The 19,566-nt window shown below is 44.9% G+C and overlaps 1 protein-coding gene across 2 annotated transcripts; it reads right to left on the bottom strand.

The window, feature by feature from the left end:
- Window positions 1-2,049: 2,049 nt before the first annotated feature.
- Window positions 2,050-6,258, bottom strand: LOC109882730 (protein Tob1-like). Of its 2 annotated transcripts, XM_020474821.2 has the most exons (3): window positions 5,968-6,254; window positions 3,357-4,284; window positions 2,050-3,317 (listed from the first exon to the last, which is right to left on the bottom strand). In XM_020474821.2, exons 2-3 carry the CDS (start codon window positions 4,150-4,152, stop codon window positions 3,007-3,009), a joined length of 1,107 nt encoding a protein of 368 aa, XP_020330410.2. In that variant the 5' UTR covers window positions 4,153-4,284; window positions 5,968-6,254; the 3' UTR covers window positions 2,050-3,006. The 2 variants fall into 2 exon arrangements, with proteins under 2 accessions (XP_020330410.2, XP_020330409.2); XM_020474820.2 differs by having other exon boundaries at window positions 2,050-4,284; window positions 5,968-6,258.
- Between the last annotated feature and the right edge of the window lie 13,308 nt (window positions 6,259-19,566).

Here is a 19,566-nt window from a genome sequence, read left to right as displayed (position 1 = left end):
GACTCCAGCCACCCTAGTCATAGAATGTTCTCTTTGCTACCGCATGGCAAGCGGTACCAGAGCTCCAAGTCTTTGTCCAAGAGGCTTCTAAACAGCTTCTACCCCCCCAGCCATAAGACTCCTGAACATCTAATCAAATGGCCACCCAGGCTATTTGCATTGCCCCCCCCCCCTTCTATGCTGCTGCTACTACTCTGTTATTATCTATGCATAGTCACTTTAACTCTACTTACATGTACAAATTACCTCAACTAACCGGTGCCCCTGGGCATTGACTCTGTACCGGTGCTACATGTATATAGCCTCCACATTGACTCTGTACCGGTACTACCTGTATATAGCCTCCACATTGACTCTGTACCGGTACCCCCTGTATATAGCCTCCACATTGACTCTGTACCGGTACTACCTGTATATAGACTCCACATTGACTCTGTACCGGTACCCCCTGTATATAGCCTCCACATTGACTCTGTACCGGTACTACCTGTATATAGCCTCCACATTGACTCTGTACCGGTACTACCTGTATATAGCCTCCACATTGACTCTGTACCGGTACTACCTGTATATAGCCTCCACATTGACTCTGTACCGGTACTACCTGTATATAGCCTCCACATTGACTCTGTACCGGTACTACCTGTATATAGCCTCCACATTGACTCTGTACCGGTACTACCTGTATATAGCCTCCACATTGACTCTGTACCGGTACTACCTGTATATAGTCTCCACATTGACTCTGTACCGGTACCCCCTGTATATAGCCTCCACATTGACTCTGTACCGGTACTACCTGTATATAGCCTCCACATTGACTCTGTACCGGTACCCCCTGTATATAGCCTCCACATTGACTCTGTACCGGTACTACCTGTATATAGCCTCCACATTGACTCTGTACCGGTACCCCCTGTATATAGCCTCCACATTGACTCTGTACCGGTACTACCTGTATATAGCCTCCACATTGACTCTGTACCGGTACTACCTGTATATAGCCTCCACATTGACTCTGTACCGGTACTACCTGTATATAGCCTCCACATTGACTCTGTACCGGTACCCCCTGTATATAGCCTCCACATTGACTCTGTACCTGTACCCCCTGTATATAGCCTCCACATTGACTCTGTACCGGTACTACCGGTATATAGCCTCCACATTGACTCTGTACCGGTACTACCGGTATATAGCCTCCACATTGACTCTGTACCGGTACTACCTGTATGTAGCCTCGCTATAGTTATTTTACTGCTGCTCTTTAATTATGTTACTTTTTTTTTAGGTATTTTCTTAAAACTGCATTGTTGGTTAAGGGGTTGTAAGTAAGCATTTCACTGTTGCGTTCAGCGCTTGTGACAAATACAATCTGATTTGACTATAGCAAGCAAAGTAACGCAACAGCCTGAAAATAGGTTGATACAGTCACAATAATTTGACATGTGACAAAAATAGCTCCTCCACACCAATCACATGAAAGGTAACCCGGGGATGGGCGTGGACTTTGGATCGTCCCTGAAGGAACTGTATAATACCACATGCGTACAGGATTCCATCATAATCATGAATAGCATTGAGAGTTCACATGCACCACATAGGAGTGGTATGAATTGTAGATTATCTGTGTGTGATGTCACAGTAATAAACTGCCAAGTCATTCTGTGTCATCTTAACCTGCCCTTTGGGCATAATACTATAAACATGACATGTATATAGTGCTACACTTTCACAGCTTGCTACTTTATCCATCCAGGGCCAAGGATTGTCCAACAGCTAAGGTTGTTCATTCAGAAGGTAGGTGTGCATTGAGCAGTCTTACTGATGGCCTATTATAATAGAAATGCATCAACACTATCCCCGGAATAGTGAGGAGTCAGGCCTTGCCTTGGTCCTAAACTAATTGTCTATTCCTGTCATAAAAAGCCCCATTACTTTCCAATGCATCACATACGAAATGTAGTTATAGTAATGAGTTATTCGTAAAATGAGATTCTGGGCCTAACAAATGCAAGCAATCAATAAATCCAATGTCCACAAATCATGTTTTGACTGTAGTTTAATTTATTAAAAAGACCAGGGTGCAAATATTTTTAAAAAATATGTAAAAAGAGAAACATAATTTAAGCATTTTTAATACAAAACAATAAACTATTCCAGTCCCTCTTGACATCTAAGACACGGACAAAAAAAATACTTCGTTATAGCGTTTTTTTTTTTTTTTTTAAATCAAGTATTACACAATGTAGGTACAAAATTAAAATGTATACAATTTACATTTTTGTACATAATATAGCAAAATCTTCCAACTCTTAAGAGAAAATACAACTCTTGTTGTACATGAAATTCCACCACGAAGGAAAACTCTGTACGCAATCTTTAGAATACGTGATGGATTTTAAAGACAATTCTTTACCTAAAAATAAAAATACTACCAATAAAAAAACCACGATGACAAGCTGCTGCAGCCATCACTGGAGTAGTAAAACGATAGATGCACTGCCATGTCAAAGAAACAATATATACTCTGATATCTTAAACTCTGTACTAAATTAAATTATACAAGTAGAAAAAGACCAAGTAACCCCATTTAGTAGTGCAAAGTCATACAAATCTGCCATGTCCTAACACATGTAAAACACTAAGAGGACAGAAAAAAAAAGATTTTTTTTTAAATCCATGTTAATGGAGTATTTTTTTGTATTTCAAACATAGTACAAAAATATATTTTGTGCTCGGTTGACCAAAAAAACAAAACACAAAAAAAACAACTATGCATGTTGAATTTAAGTAATCAAGCTTGGACGTGTTCGTACAACAAACTTTTAGTTAAAAAAAACAAATTCAATGGGGCAGAGAAAAAGCAGCCTTGGACACATGCTGCTTCCCTAACTAGATAGAAAGCTCCTCAAGAGGTTCCTTGAAAGTCCAGTTCTTTTTAATGCTTCCCTTCAAGCTACCGTCGTCATTAAGAAATAACATGTTCAAGTCCTAGTGTCAGGTTTAGTTAGCCATGACCGACTGGAATTGCTGCTTGGAATATTGCATGTTGCTGAGGTTGAAGTTCAGCCCATCATTGAGGGACTTGTCGTTGAGATCTCCGTAGGCCGCAAACACGTCAAAGGAATCGTTGTACTGCAGCGGGCTGAGGCTGAGAGAGCCCTCGCTGGGGAACACGCCACCGGAGCTCCCCTGACCCTGGAGGCTGGGGAAAACGCCACCGGAGCTCCCCTGACCCTGGAGGCTGGGGAACACGCCACCGGAGCTCCCCTGACCCTGGAGGCTGGGGAACACGCCACCGGAGCTCCCCTGACCCTGGAGGCTGGGGAACACGCCACCGGAGCTCCCCTGACCCTGGAGGCTGGGGAACACAAACTCCTTAGCATTAGGAGAGAGTGCAGAGGCATTCTGCTGCTGGCCCAGGCCGTACAGAGAGTACATAGAGGTGGAAACGGCTTTCTGCTTCATTAGGGTGTTCACATTCAGCCCCAGGTCATTGGTTGGGGAGGTGCGGGCCACCTTGTTGCCGTTACCATTGTTGTTGTTGTTGCGGCCGGAGATCTTCATCTTGGTAGAACCAAACTTGGTGGCGGCAAAGGTGGCGGTGGTGAAGGTTATTGGATAGGTGGAGCGCGGCATGAACGAGGGGCTAATGGCCGCAGATTGCCCGAAAGGGGGTGAAGGAGAGCTGGACTCAGAGGAAGTCCCGATAGAGTCACTGATGGGCATGAAGACCTGGGCCTCTGGGTTGAAGCTGTTCTTGATCTCCTTGTCCAACTCGGACCCGTTGTTCTCATTGTTATCATCCACATACAGCACCTTGACCGGCCCCTTCTCGCCAAGCTGGTAGGAAACCTCGAAGGGGTCAATCCACACACTTAGGTCCTGAGGGAGATTATCCCGGACGTCGTCCAAGTCCAGGCCGCTCTCCTTGGCTGCCTGCTCCACCACAGGGTCCACCTTCTCCCCTACGTGGAGGCACCTGTAACCAGAGCCCTTGTATGGCTTATCCGTGTACCAGTGGCCATCGTACTTCTTCTTCAGCTGCCTCTCGAGCTCCTCCCCGAAGATGTTCACACGCCGTCTGGGGAGTTTGTTGTACAAGTAGGAGATAAGAAAGTTAAGTGCTACTTGGATTTCAAGCTGCATAGCTGCTTCCCGGTTATGACGTGGGTATTCCTGAGCGTTGCAGTGATAAGCAGTTTGGGCCAAACAGAGGGACAGAGTAAGTGGTAGATGCTGAAACGATATCCTTCCGTCCACAGGATAAGGTTCCTAAGCCTGGAAGAAGAGGAGAGATAAATGAACAAAAACACGATGACAATGCTATATGGCTAATTATAAACCGGGTAGTTTGGGTCCTGGATGCTGACTGGCTGAAACAGCATTTCAGCCATGTAAATATCAGACAATACACCACTGGTATGATGCAAAACTACCTGTTTACTGTTATATATATGGCCATATTCCACAAACCCCTGAGGTGACTTATTGCTATTATAAACTGGTTACCAACGTGTGCACACACACACACACGTTGGTAACCAGTTTATAATAGCAATAAGTCACCTCAGGGGTTTGTGGAATATGGCCAATATACCATGGCTAAGGACTGTATACAAGCTTTCTGATTCATGCATAGGTGTGGTGTAAATGGCCATATACCACACCCACTTGGGTCATTATTGCTAAACCTACCATCCAATAGTACAACAAAACTGTACGTTCATATAAGTAATATGATCAATGTATGCACGCATGACGACGCCAAGTCACTTTGGATAAAAGCATCTGCTAAATAGAATATATCATCATTATATTAAATAATCTATTTAACTCACCGTTGTAAAGATGTTGGCTTCATAAACCTGATTGCATTTACAGTAGAGTACTAAATGTGCTCTGCCATTCCCTTCCCAGTACAGTGCATTGCTGTGTCCACCAGACAGGGTGTACAATATCACTAGCTATAAGTAAGGCCTAAACATACGGACTCAGTTCCCTGGCAGTCTAGTATTTGTGACAGCTAAAAGCAAGCATAGTTGAACTCTGGACAGTGGTGGCTCAGCGCGTTAACGCAATTAAAGTAACAATGTAATTAGCCAATGATCCGAGACATTGTAACCTTACCTGATATAGAATATTTCTTGCGCGATGACAAACACACACACGTCCCTAATTCATTTGATATGATGAGATGAAAGAATCATGTTGTCTAGTGAAGGTAACAGAAGAAACCGTGTCCGTGAACCACCACTGGCTAGAGAATCATGTATTGTTAGAGAGCAGCTGGTGAGCTGATCTAGTAAAGAGAACCCTTGTTACATAATCCTCATTGAATTTCTATTCACGGTCATAGATGTCCTTCTCTTTTAGAAATGACGCTTACCATTAGCTAGCTAGTGAGATATATATATATATATATGAGATGATCAAACGTCCAATCCAAATCCTACAGCTTGCCTCGTTTCAATTGAATCCATCAATCAGTAACGTAGCCAACGTTAGCTAGTTACGCACCAAGGGTTTGAAGGAAATGTAGTATTGTAAACAGCAGCTATGTTTACCGTTACGGTATAGACTTAACCTGTTAAATTAAATCTCATCGGATGTGTAATTTAACATTAAGACTGTTGAATGTGCTCCTATCCTTCACTGTCATTCAATGACCACCGAACTAACAAAAATACTTCTGGTTGTTAGCTCAAAATAGTTTGATTTAAACTTTCTAGATAGATGGCTAGATATTCCCATCGTCAGCTATATCAACTAGCTATCTAACGTTATTACTAATAATTATCTGTGCTAGCTAGCTAACGTTATAACCAACCCAAAACAAGACGGAACAAAGCGGTTATATCATAAGTTAGCTCGTCTCTAGGGATTTGAACAACAATATAACTTAACTAGCTACCTCGCTAAAGAATTCTATTGAAATAGCTAATAAAAGAGAATTAGACTTACATGTAAGTATCCAACGTTACAGTTACATAGAAATTCACAGCAGGTCGTTGCACTGCACAGCTTCGATGACGAATGACTTAACGTCAGTTAGCTGCTGTAGCAAACAAAAATAACGTTGTCTAATACGCTTTTTAGCTAACTAAATGGAGACGGTTAGCTACTTCCTTGTTGAACAAAATTGTCCTGCTGCTGTATGACTATATATTATTCCAGTTATGTTATGCGGGCGACAATTTTTATTTCGTCTGGAAGTTTTTTTTTTACAACTGCGCTTTAAAGTTCGGATTGTCTCGTTTATATATAGGTAGTACTCCGCCACGGACACAAAAAAGGCGGTGATGAGGTGCTCAGAGGTCGAGCCTAAATAACGGTTTTCCATTGGCCAAACTCGGCCTTCGTCATTCGTGAACTACTTCATCTTGCATTCCGATTGGCTGTTTAGCAAGTCAGTCAATAGCAAGGGTTTATTTACGGTAGTGGTTAGCGTTTCATGTGTATTGGGACCACAAGTATCATAATGTTGAAGGTTGTTGAGATAGCGTCTGAACATTAATGGATGTACTTTGACAGTAGTAAATAAATTCCATTCAATTTCATAGCAAAGAAACGGACACTTAACACTTAAACCCAGTACGATATAGTGTCTCAAATATATGAGACAATGATTTGTTGTAGTTGCTCTAATTATGCCCAAAGATTATGCCAGTGTGTTTACTTCGGAAATGCAATGATCATTGTGAGACGACGTGCAAAAAAGGTTGTGGAGAGGGAAAAGTAGTGCACGGGCAGTTTGGCGGAAGGACAAATGTCACCGGGTAGGGTTGTACTCTGTTCCGTTTGGTACTTGGGACATTGGCTGTACAGTCTGTACAGTTTGCGAATTTTGTTTTGATATGCTTTAGCTTGAAGTTACAGGGTTATTCTGACCTGGCTCTCTTAAACACTAGGAATACAAGAGAGAAATTGATATATTAAAATGAATGGACATTAGAGTTAACAGGTTATGCATATTGGGTCCTTGCTTAAAAAATAGGATATTACTTGTAAGTGTTACGTTTTATAGTAGGCTAAAGTTCCCTAGGTTACAGGTTCCTATGATGAAACTTTTAGGTCATGGTCTGTTGGACCGTGTGAGTGACTGGTTTTGTTACACAATTGTCAAGCTCTTTCTGTTTGTGGCCTAGTACAGTAACTGTGTAAAGCTCAAATACGTTTTTTTTTTGTATTACTTTTACTGTTGAAAGCCAGTATAAATATAGTAAAGTATACACTATAATGTAAAACGAAATCAGTTTTGAGCAAAATAGGGCTTTTTTTTTACACAACTGCAAACTTCAAGGTGTAAGGCATTCAAATAGTTGGTCTCATGGGGATTTGTGATGTCATCGGCCTCCCCCTTGCTTGAGGAACCATAGAGGAGCGTTAGAGAACAAAAGAGGAACGTGGATCAGAGCACGTGGTCCGTCCAGTTCAAGTGTTCAGCAGTCTGATAGGTCGTAGATAGAAACTTTTTCCTCTGAGCCTGTTCATATCAGACCACATGCTCCGATACCGTCTGCACGACAATAAGGGAGAGAACATGCCTGGGGTGTGTGGGGTCCTTGATGATACCGTGGGACTTCCTCAGACACTGTTCGAGTAGATGTCCTGGATGGGTGGGAGCACGGTCCCAGTGATGTACGGGGTCATCTTCACCACCCGCTGGAGGGCCTTACGATCGTGAATGTAGCAAATCCCGTACCAGGCCGTGATGCAACTGGTCAGGACGCTCTCGATGGTGCATCGGTAGTATTTGGAGAGGACCCGGGGCGGCATGCCAAATTTGTTCAGCCGCCTTTAGGACGTAAAGACGCTGTTGCGCCCTCTTGACCAGAGTGGTGGTGTTGTTGGTCCTCTGTGATGTCCTGTGATGTCCTCTGGTCCTCTGTGATGTGGACACAGAGAAACTTAAAACTGCTGACTCTCTCTACTGCAGTACCGTTGATGTGGATTGGGTCATGTTCCCTCCTCTGCTTCCTGAAGTCATGATACCACAATGCCAGTTAACTTACCTTCTCCCTTTAATAGTTTTTTCAAAAATTAATTACAGTTGAAAATGTTCAACAAGTTCAAATTCAATCCATCATTATTTTAACATTTCAAATAATAAACAATTAAAACAATAAGTAATCAATTCAAATTAAGCAAACCAAAAGGTCATCCAATCAAAACCTTTTTTTTTTTAAGAAACAAAAGCAATCAATCAATCAGAAAAATCTGTCAGTCAATTCAGTCAGTCAGTCCACAATGTACAGTATGTGTCTTTGTGTTGGGGGAGGGGGAGGGGAAGTGGTGGGGATTGTGCTGGCATTTGCTGAAAAGCGGTGACAGTTGTGGTTGGTCGGTGCTGTGTCTGGGACCAGGAAAACCTGGGTTGGTTCTGGTGTTAGGGCCGGGACTGGAAGTCATGCTGGGACCGGGACTGGAGGTCAAGGGTTTGTTTTGGGTCTGGTGCTGGGGACCGGGGGGGAAAAAACTGGAACCAGGAACCTGAAACTGGAACTGGGGCTGTTACAGGTGCTTAGTTGGGATCTGGGTCTGTAGAGGGGAGGAAGGACAACCTGAGGATCAAGCAGACACACAAGGGAGCCCTAGACCCAGAGGTCAATGTTGGTACTTCCCTGTTGTCTGCTTGCTCCAGGTGAAGGTGTGATCTTTGGTCCCTCCTCCGTGCCTCTTCCGGTGTTCTGGTGCTGGGTCTGGGTCTGGACCTGGATCTGCAAAGGGGAGGAAGGACGACCTGAGGAGCAGACAAACACACCTGGAAGCACAAGACCTGGAGGTCAGTGATGGTACTCTCCTGTGGCCTGCTCGCTCCAGGCGTAGGTCTAGAGCTTTGGTCCTTCCTCTGTGCCTTCTGGTGTGGTGATGAATGGTTCCTGCTTCTGGTCTGGTTCTGTGAGAGGGATACGAGTAGGGGGAAGAGATGGAGAGGGAGCAGGGGTGTGGGGGTGGTGGAGGGTAAGTCCATCGGCCTGGGCTGGTGTTGGAGTAGGAGCGATGTGATGGCAAGGCTGGATGCCGGAGGCTGGAAGACAGGGAGAAAACAGGGCCCAGATCCACCTGGGGGAAGCTCTCTATAGGTACCACATTCCATCTATAGATGGATTATCTAGTGGGGAGGCCACCTTGAACACCCATCTGGGGAAAAATATTCTGTTCGGAGTGTTGTCAGGGTCATGATGATGGGTTATTGGGGCAGAGTTCAGGTCTGATTGATTCATTGCATATTTGGATGAGGGCCTCTAGCAGGTCATTTGTGTTGAATGGTTATTGGCTGTTCACAGGTCTTGACGTGCCTCCCCATTGACTGCCTGTTGAAACCTTGTACTATCTTGGTGATGGAATGGGGGATGCTGGGAGGGGTGAAGGTGGTTCAGAGGGTCCGAGGGGTCTGGACTGAGGCTGGCATCAGGGTTTGGGTTCTGGGGTGGTCTTCTGGTCTGGTCTCTTGTTGGTCTGTTGTTTGTCTGGTCTTGTCCGTTTGGAAATGTTAGTCCAGTTTGGGTCGTCATCGTCATCTAAGAACTGGAGTTGTGTAAGCTCTCTCAAAACCGGCTCCCATTTGAACAGGGGTTTGGAGGGGGTGGAGGTGGTAAGCAAGGGATTTGTTGGGGGTGCAAAGGTGGAGGGGCCGGCGTGGGGCGGGGGGGTTGTTTCTGAGACATCTTGGGTTGTGCCTGTAGAAAGGTCTGTGTCTTTGATGTTATTGTCTGGTGGAGAGGGTGGAGGGGGTTGGGATTTGGGTTAGTGGCCATGGCCCTTGCCCTGCCAGCGTAGGAACTGGGGCAGGTTCTGAAGAAATGGCCCCCTTTCCCACACAGGTTGCAGGGGCATGTGGAGGTACAGTCTGAGGTGGAATGGTTGTCTATACATACCTTGCAGATGATGGCTGTGCAGGAAATGGCCAGATGGCCCAGTTGTTTGAAGTTTCTGCACAGTTTGGGCATGCAGTAGTATTTTTTTTAATTGTATTTACCTTTATTTAACTAGACAAGTCAGAACTGCCAGCGGGACACCTGTCAACTTCCGGTGAAATTGGAGGGCACGCAATTCAAATAAATAATCATAAAAATTATGGATATTAAACATTTCGGTTGTTTTTTCTTTGTTTTTTTCTTTGGATTTTCTCCTACCATATCAATTGTGTTATAGTCTTATACATTATTTTAAAATTTCTGCAAACTTCAACGTGTTTTTTATCCAATAGTACCAATTATATGCATTTCCTGGCTTCTGGGCCTGAGTAACAGGCAGTTTACTTTGGGCACGCCAGTCAGGCGGAAATTGAAAAAAAGGTAGAAGTCAATTGAACAATTTCTTATTTACAATGACGGCCTACCAAAAGGCAAAAGGCCTCCTGCGGGGACGGAGGCTGGGATTAAAAATTAAGTTAAATTATAGGACAAAACACACATCACGACAAGAGACACCACAACACTACATAAAGAGAGACCTAAGACAAAACATAGCATTGTAGCAACACAACATGGCAGCAGCACAATATGTTAGCAGCACAAAACATGGTACAACCATTATTGGGCACAGAGGGCAAGAAGGTAGAGACAACAATACATCACACAAAGCAGCCACAACTGTCAGTAAGAGTGTCCATGATTGAGTCGTTGAATGAAGAGATTGAGATAGTTTGAGTGTTAGTTGCAGCTCGTTCCTGTCGCTAGCTGCAGCGAACTGAAATGAGGAGCGACCCAGGGATGTGTGTGCTTTAGGGACCTTTAACAGAATGTGACTGGCAGAACGGGTGTTGTTTGTGAAGAATGACGGCTGCAGTATATATCTCAGATAGGGGGGAGTGAGGCCTAAGGGTTTTATAAATAAGCATCAACCAGTGGGTCTTGCGATGGGTATACAGAGATGAGCAGTTTACAGAGGAGTATAGATTGCAGGCTATTAAAATTACTCTTTGAGGTTTTCATTCAGCTTTGACTTACTGTATCTTCAGATCCTCTTTGTTGCGTTCACATTTCTCCACCGTGTACCCTTTTAGACAAGCCCAAGAGACAAGTAAGGTAAGTTAGTAAGGCCTAAGAGGGTTTTATAAATAAGCATCATCCAGTCAGCCTTGCGACAGGTATACAGAGATGACCAGTTTACAGAGGAGTATAGAGTGCAGTGATGTGTCCTATAAGGAGCATTGGTGGCAAATCTGATGGCCAAATTGTAAAGAACATCTAGCCGCTCGAGAGCACCCTTACCTGCCGATCTATAAATGATGTCTCCGTAATCTAGCATGGATAGGATGGTCATCTGAATCAGAGTTATTTTGGCAGCTGGGGTGAAAGAGGAGCGATTACGATAGAGGAAACCAAGTCTAGATATAACTTTAGCCTGCAGCTCTGATATGTGCTGAGAGAAGGACAGTGTACCGTCTAGCCATACTCCCAAGTACTTGTATGAGGTGACTACCTCAAGCTCTAAACCCTCAGAGGTAGTAGTCACACCGGTGGGGAGAGGGGCATTCTTCTTACCAAACCACATGACCTTTGTTTTTGGAGATATTCAGAACAAGGTTAAGGGCAGAGAAAGCTTGTAGTAGTGGACGGATCCTCTGTGGTTTCCCAGTGCTGGGGAGGTGTTGGACTTCGCCCACTTCGGTTAGGACCAGTCTTAACATTACTAGCCATTTTCGTGCCCCAGTTTGAGTTTGAGTTTATTTTTATTTTTACAGGGACAGTGCACATTAATCAACATTTCAGTAAAAGTGCCGGTTTTAGCCAGCCGGCTAATTTTCAACCGCAGTCCCTGGGCAGGTTATTAAAAACAATTACAATATAGACAATAGCAACATAGAACAAGCAAGACATAGCAACATAGGACAAGCAAGACATAGCATACAGACAGAGCAACATAGGACAAGCAAGACGTAGCATACAGACAGAGCAACATAAAACAAAAAGCAGCAAGACAAAATTCATAAAAGCAACAAAGTGTTTCCACACCTCACAAGCTACAGACAACAGACAACATGGAGAGCGGCAACACACAGCTAGGGACCATGTTCACAAATCTGATTGACCTTTAGCCATGTCTTCAAGCATTTTATGAAAGTGTGATATGTGGTGCAGTTATGTGTGTCTGACGTTGTCTTCGTCCAGGACACTACTAGCCGCTGACTTGAGGGTGGCGAACCTGCTTAACCAAACTTGTATGTCGTACTGTACTGTAACTACCTTTCATTCTTCCGTAAAGGGGGCTATGCTCAAAGTTTGCTAAACAGGGCTGAATCTTAGCCGTTTCTGAATTTGAATTTGTTCTAGTAACTGGGGGTTCTTGAAACTGGCTATGAATGATTGCTGTGGCCTTGGGGGTTTCACCAGGCAGTTCAAGTCAGATGGCACAAATCCCTCCCTATAGGCTGACTCATTGTTGTTGGTTATCAGGCTTACAACCGTGGTGTCGTCTGCAAACTGTATGATGGAGTTGCTGTCGTGCAAAGCCATGCAGTCGTGGGTGAACAGGGAGTACAGTAGAGGACTGAGGACACACCCTTGGGGGTGCCCTGTGTTAAGAGTCCGTGTGGAGGAGATGTTGTTGCCAATACTCACAGCCTGTGTCCAGACCCAGGGCTCTGAGCTTGGTGTCCAGACCCAGGGCTCTGAGCTTGGTGTCCAGACCCAGGGCTCTGAGCTTGGTGTCCAGACCCAGGGCTCTGAGCTTAGTGTCCAGACCCAGGGCTCTGAGCTTGGTGTCGAGCTTGGAGGAAACTATAGTGTTAAATGCTGAACTGTAGTCAATGAACAGCATTCTCACATCCGTGTTTCTCATGTCCAGATGTGTTACAGCCATGTGATTAGCAATGGAAATGGCATCTTCCAAGGATCTATTGGAGCGGTATGTAAATTAGAGTGGATCCAGTGTGCCTGGCATGCTGGCCTTGATGTAGGCCATGATCAGCCTCTCAAAGCACTTCATGATGACCGAGGTGAGCGTGACTGGGTGAATGTCATACCTGGACCATCTTTTGAGATCTCTCTGTCCCTCTCTCCTAGTCCTAAGATGTTTGACATAACATCCCTCTCTTACTTAACATGAACTCTGGAGCACAATAAACACAAAACCGTATTAATTAACTATATAGCTTGGGCAATGGGGGTTCAGAGGAGGGGAACAGATTTGAGACAGAATATTATATCCTGCCCTGAATACCCAGGCAAAAGGAGACAGTATGTTTCATAAATGATTGATTTGTTCAGTCTGAAATATTGTCCAACTCAGGGGATGGACGTTAATGGAGTGCATTCTGGGAAACCCGAAATGCAGTGATGCAATACAATATTAGAATTGATTATAGTATGATTGACATTCATTTATAGAAGAGTGTCTGTTTTTCAGCTACATGTTTTTCTGCAGCCTCAGGCAACCCTCCCTCCCTCCCTCCCTCCCTCCCTCCCTCCCTCCCTCCCTCCCTCCCTCCCTCCCTCCCTCCCTCCCTCCCTCCCTCCCTCCCTCCCTCCCTCCTTCTCTCTCTCTCCCTCCCTCCCTCCCTCCCTCCCTCCTTCTCTCTCCCTCCCTCCTTCTCTCTCTCTCCCTCCCTCCTTCTCTCTCTCTCTCTCCCTCCCTCTCTCTCTCTCTCTCGCTCTCTTTCCCTCCCTCCCTCCTTCTCTCTCCCTGTCTCTCTGTCCCTCCCTCCCTCGCTCTCTCTCCCTCCCCCTTCTCTCTCCCTCCCCCTTCTCTCTCCCTCCCTCCTTCTCTCTCCCTCCCTCCCTCTCTCCAGATTGGGCCTCTGTAGGGGTGAGAGATGAGTCCCAACAGGGAGGATCCTGTGTGATGGAGCCATAAAAACACTACAGAAGGCATTGGACACAGACCAAGACATGGCTGCATTCAGGTTGAGAGTTAACCAAATCAAGCAATCTGTATGCTATGAATTACAGTATATAACTTATACTCGTAAGCAGACGCTGTCATCCAAAGCTATTTACAGTCACGTGTGTGTAACAGTATAGCTTCCTTCCATTCCTCTCCTCGTCTTGAACCAGGGACCCTCTGCACACATCAACAACTGACACCCACGAAGCATCGTTACCCATCACTCCACAAAAGCCGCGGCCCTTGCAGAGCAAGGGGAACCACTACTTCAAGGTTTCATAGCGAGTGACGTCACCGATCGAAACGCTATTAGCGCGTACCACCGCTAACTAGCTAGCTACATTTCACATTTTCCATATGGGTGGCCCCAAGCGGCAACCGAACCCTCTACCTTTGGCGTGACAATCACCATGCTCAACCGGCTAAGCCACACAGGGCCACAGTGAAAAGGACAGTTTGAATATCAATACATACCACAAATGCCTATCTTATTTGGTTGTTATTCCCACAACACGGCAGCGTTCAGACAGTGAGATGACCAAACACTGCAAAATGGCGTTCTTTAACAGAGCATTGAAAATCCAACTACATACACTGTGACTGTGTTATTTGGTTGTTCTTTCCACAACATGGTGGAGTGTGTTAAAAATGTATGAAGATTCTCCCCCCCCCCCACTGGTTTAATAGCATTCAGGCTCGCCAGGTTTCTCGCTGGTTTCTGCCTCTTGTCATAGAGAGCTCACCAAAAGGCCCCACTGTTTTTGTTGTTGTTGGGGTGAGGTGCTCCCAGTTGTGTTTTTGTTGTTGTTGTGGTGAGGTGCTCCCAGTTGTGTTTTTGTTGTTGTTGTGGTGAGGTGCTCCCAGTTGTGTTTTTGTTGTTGTTGTGGTGAGGTGCTCCCAGTTGTGTTTTTGTTGTTGTTGTGGTGATGTGCTCCCAGTTGTGTTTTTGTTGTTGTTGTGGTGAGGTGCTCCCAGTTGTGTTTTTGAAAGTGTAAATGTGGCTAATGAAAAGAACATAGTCAACTTTATCTCCTCCCTCTTGGGGTAAAAAACATCTTCCTTTCCAGTTGTGTGTGTGTGTGTGTGTGTGTGCGTGCGTGCGTGTGTGTTTTTCTGTGTGTGTGTGTCTGTGTGTGTGTGTGTGTGTGTGTGTGTGTGTGTGTGTGCGTGTGTGTCCCACAATAGTAATAGTAAACACATGATTATTGACCAACTGGGGACATTAGTCTCCACGAGGTCAAATGCTAATACTAATGCTAAAACTAATGCTAAATGCTAATACTAATGCTAATACTAATGCTAAATGCTAATACTAATGCTAAATGCTATTCTAACTTTCACCCTTTGGGGGGGGGGGGGGGGGGGTTGTGCTCACTAGTCACACTTCCCTGCTAAGGAGTAGGAATGTCATTAAGTGTGTTAATACCTGTTAATACCTGCACAGCTCGACTCTACTGAATACATGCATGCTTTGAAGAGGTTTGAGCAATGGGCTCAGGGAAAAAAGTTGGAAATAATTTTCAGGCTAAATAAACTAACACTAAAATGTTGATATACAGTACACGCATGGGAGGTGGGACTGGGAACCGGAGGTGTTCATGGATTTGGACAGTACAACCTCCTAGTTATCATAACCATATATGTAAAGTCTGGGCGGCATGTAGCCTAGTGTTTAGAGCATTGGGCCAGTAACTGAAAGGTTGCTGGATCGAATCCCTGAGCTGACAAGGTAAACATCTGTTGTTCTGCCCCTGAACAAGGCAGTTAACCCACTGTTCCCCAGTAGGCTGTCATTGTAAATAAGAAATTGTCTTGTTAAATTAAGGTCACGTCTTTGGTACTGAGCCTTATATATATATATATATATGCCTGATATAAGCAAGGTCCATGTCTGAATGTCTAAACAGTGTTGACAGACTAGCTCCTATGAAAATGACTGTGGAGGTGGGTCTATTAACTATCTATTCATGTATTAACTATCTATTAATGTCTATTAACTATCAGTGGGATCTCCTCTCCCATTTCAATGCCATTCTGTTCCAGGCTGGGTTTCATTTTAGGGATTATGTTCAGCAGGCTATCATGAATCAGCCAGTCAGCCAGCCAGTCACATTCAGCTAAATGGCAGCAAATGTGGCACAGACACAAAATGGCATACTTCTGACACCCTATTCCTTGTGTAGTGCAATACTCTTGATCAGAGCCATATAGCCTAGAGCCTTCAGACAGAACTCTGGACCTCAAAGCCAGTTCCACTGCATGTTTCCAATGTTCCTCTCTAATCAGGGACTGATTTAGACCTGGTACACCAGGTCGGTGAAATTACCTCTCAGATGGAACAGAAAACCAGTTGTCTCCGGAGCTCGTAGGGAACGAGTTGAATACACCGGGCCTATACTGGCCTAGAACCATATACAGTAGAAAAAACACACAGCTCTTGGCTAACTCACACAGCTCTTGGCTAACTCACACAGCTCTTGGCTAACTCACACAGCTCTTGGCTAACTCACACAGCTCTTGGCTAACACACACAGCTCTTGGCTAACTCACACAGCTCTTGGCTAACTCACACAGCTCTTGGCTAACTCACACAGCTCTTGGCTAACTCACACAGCTCTTGGCTAACTCACACAGCTCTTGGCTAACTCACACAGCTCTTGGCTAACTCACACAGCTCTTGGCTAACTCACACAGCTCTTGGCTAACTCACACAGCTCTTGGCTAACTCACACAGCTCTTGGCTAACACACACAGCTCTTGGCTAACTCACACAGCTCTTGGTAAACGCACACAGCTCTTAGCTAACACACAAAGCTCTTGGCTAACTTACACAGCTCTTGGCTAACACACAAAGCTCTTGGCTAACGCACACAGCTCTTGGCTAACGCACAAAGCTCTTGGCTAACGCACACAGCTCTTGGCTAACTCACACGGCTCTTGACTAACTCACACCGCTCTTGGCTAACTCACACAGATTTTTTAACCAGGTAAGCTAGTTGAGAACAAGTTCTCATTTTCAACTGCGACCTGGCCAAGATAAAGCAAAGCACTGCGACACAAACAACAGCACAGAGTGTACATGGAATAAACAAACATACAGTCAATAACACAATAGAGAAAAAGTCTATATACAGTGTGTGCAAATAAGGTAAGATAAGGGAGGTAGGCAATGAATAGGCCATAGTGGCGAAATAATTACAATTTAGCAATAAACACTGGAGTGATAGATGTGCAGAAGATGAATGTACAAGTAGAGATACTGGAGTGCAAAGGAGCAGCAAAAAATATATAAAACAAATAACAGTATGGGGATGAGGAAGATGAGTTATTTACAGATGGGCTATGTACAGATGCAGTGATCTGTGAGCTGCTCTGACAGCTGGTGCTTAAAGTTAGTGAGGAAGATATGGGTCTCTAGCTTCAGTGATTTTTGCAATTCGTTCCAGTCATTGGCAGCAGAGAACTGGAAGGAAAGGCGGCCAAAGGAGAAATTGGCTTTGGGGGTGACCAGTGAAATATACCTGCTGGAGCGCGTTCTACGGGTGTGTGCTGCTATGGTGACTAGGGAGCTGAGATAAGGCGGTGCTTTACCTAGCAAAGACTTGTAGATGACCTGGAGCCAGTGGGTTTGGCGACGAGTATGAAGCGAGGGCCAGCCAACGAGAGCATACAAGTCTCAGTGGTGGGTAGGATATGGGGCTTTGGTGACAAAATGGATGGCACTGTGATAGACTGCACCCAATTTGCTGAGTAGAGTGTTGGAGGCTATTTTGTAAATGACATCGCCGAAGTCAAGGATCGGCAGGATAGTCAGTTTTACGAGGGTATGTTTGGCAGCATGAGTGAAATCAAATCAAATTTATTTGTCACATACACATGGTTAGCAGATGTTAATGCGAGTGTAGCGAAATGCTTGTGCTTCTAGTTCCGACAATGCAGTAATAACGAACAAGTAATCTAACTAACAATTCCAAAAAAAAACGACTGTCTTATACACAGTGTAAGGGGATAAAGAATATGTACATAAGGATATATGAATGAGTGATGGTACAGAGCAGCATAGGCAAGATACAGTAGATGATATCGAGTACAGTATATACATATGAGATGAGTATGTAAACCAAGTGGCATAGTTAAAGTGGCTAGTGATACATGTATTACATAAGGATGCAGTCGATGATATAGAGTACAGTATCTACGTATGCATATGAGATGAATAATGTAGGGTAAGTAACATTATATAAGGTAGCATTGTTTAAAGTGGCTAGTGATATATTTACATCATTTCCCATCAATTCCCATGATTAAAGTGGCTGGAGTAGAGTCAGTGGCATTGACAGTGTGTTGGCAGTAGCCACTCAATGTTAGTGGTGGCTGTTTAACAGTCTGATGGCCTTGAGATAGAAGCTGTTTTTCAGTCTCTCGGTCCCAGCTTTGATGCACCTGTACTGACCTCGCCTTCTGGATGACAGCGGGGTGAACAGGCAGTGGCTCGGGTGGTTGATGTCCTTGATGATCTTTATGGCCTTCCTGTAGCATCGGGTGGTGTAGGTGTCCTGGAGGGCAGGTAGTTTGCCCCCGGTGATGCGTTGTGCAGACCTCACTACCCTCTGGAGAGCCTTACGGTTGAGGGCGGTGCAGTTGCCATACCAGGCGGTGATACAGCCCGCCAGGATACTCTCGATTGTGCATCTGTAGAAGTTTGTGAGTGCTTTTGGTGACAAGCCGAATTTCTTCAGCCTCCTGAGGTTGAAGAGGCGCTGCTGCGCCTTCTTCACGATGCTGTCTGTGTGAGTGGACCAATTCAGTTTGTCTGTGATGTGTATGCCGAGGAACTTAAAACTTGCTACCCTCTCCACTACTGTTCCATCGATGTGGATGGGGGGGTGTTCCCTCTGCTGTTTCCTGAAGTCCACAATCATCTCCTTAGTTTTGTTGACGTTGAGTGTGAGGTTATTTTCCTGACACCACACTCCGAGGGCCCTCGGATGCTTTATTGCGAAATAGGAAGCCGTTTCTAGATTTCATTTTGGATTGGAGATGTTTAATGTGAGTCTGGAAGGAGAGTTTACAGTCTAGCCAGACACCTAGGTATTTTTAGTTGTCCACATATTCTAAGTCACAACCGTTCAAAGTGGTGATGCTGGACGGGCGGGTAGGTGCAGGCAGCGATCGGTTGAAGAGCATGCATTTAGTTTTACTTGTATTTAAGAGCAGTTGGAGGCCACGGAAGGAGAATTGTATGGCATTGAAGCTCATCTGGAGGTTTGTTAACACAGTGTCCAAAGAAGGGCCAGAGATATACAGAATGGTGTCGTCTGCGTAGAGGTGGATCAGAGAATCACCAGCAGCAAGAGCAACATCATTGATGTATACAGAGAAAAGAGTTGGCCAGAGAATTGAACCCTGTGACACCCCCATAGAGACTGCCAGAGGTCCGGACAACAGGCCCTCCGATTTGACACACTGAACTCTGTCTGAGAAGTAGTTGGTGAACCAGGCGAGGCAATCATTTGAGAAACCAAGGCTGTTGAGTCTTCCGATAAGAATGTGGTGATTGACAGAGTCGAAAGCCTTGGCCAGGTCGATGAATACCCAGTATTGTCTCTTATCGATGGCGGTTATGATATCGTTTAGGACCTTGAGCATGGCTGAGGTGCACCCGTGACCAGCTCGAAAACCAGATTGCATAGAAGAAGAAGGTACGAAGGTACGGTGGGATTGGAAATG

The sequence above is a fragment of the Oncorhynchus kisutch genome, linkage group LG20 (assembly GCF_002021735.2).
Source record: "Oncorhynchus kisutch isolate 150728-3 linkage group LG20, Okis_V2, whole genome shotgun sequence".
In the NCBI taxonomy this organism is placed as follows: domain Eukaryota; kingdom Metazoa; phylum Chordata; class Actinopteri; order Salmoniformes; family Salmonidae; genus Oncorhynchus; species Oncorhynchus kisutch.
The sequence above is the reverse complement of the archived record's forward strand: the minus strand, read 5'-3'. Positions and strand labels throughout refer to the sequence as shown.

What these genes read in the sequence shown, in the direction of transcription:
- LOC109882730 (XM_020474820.2), bottom strand. Translation starts at nt 4,152, where the DNA reads ATGCAGCTTGAAATCCAAGTAGCACTTAACTTTCTTATCTCCTACTTG.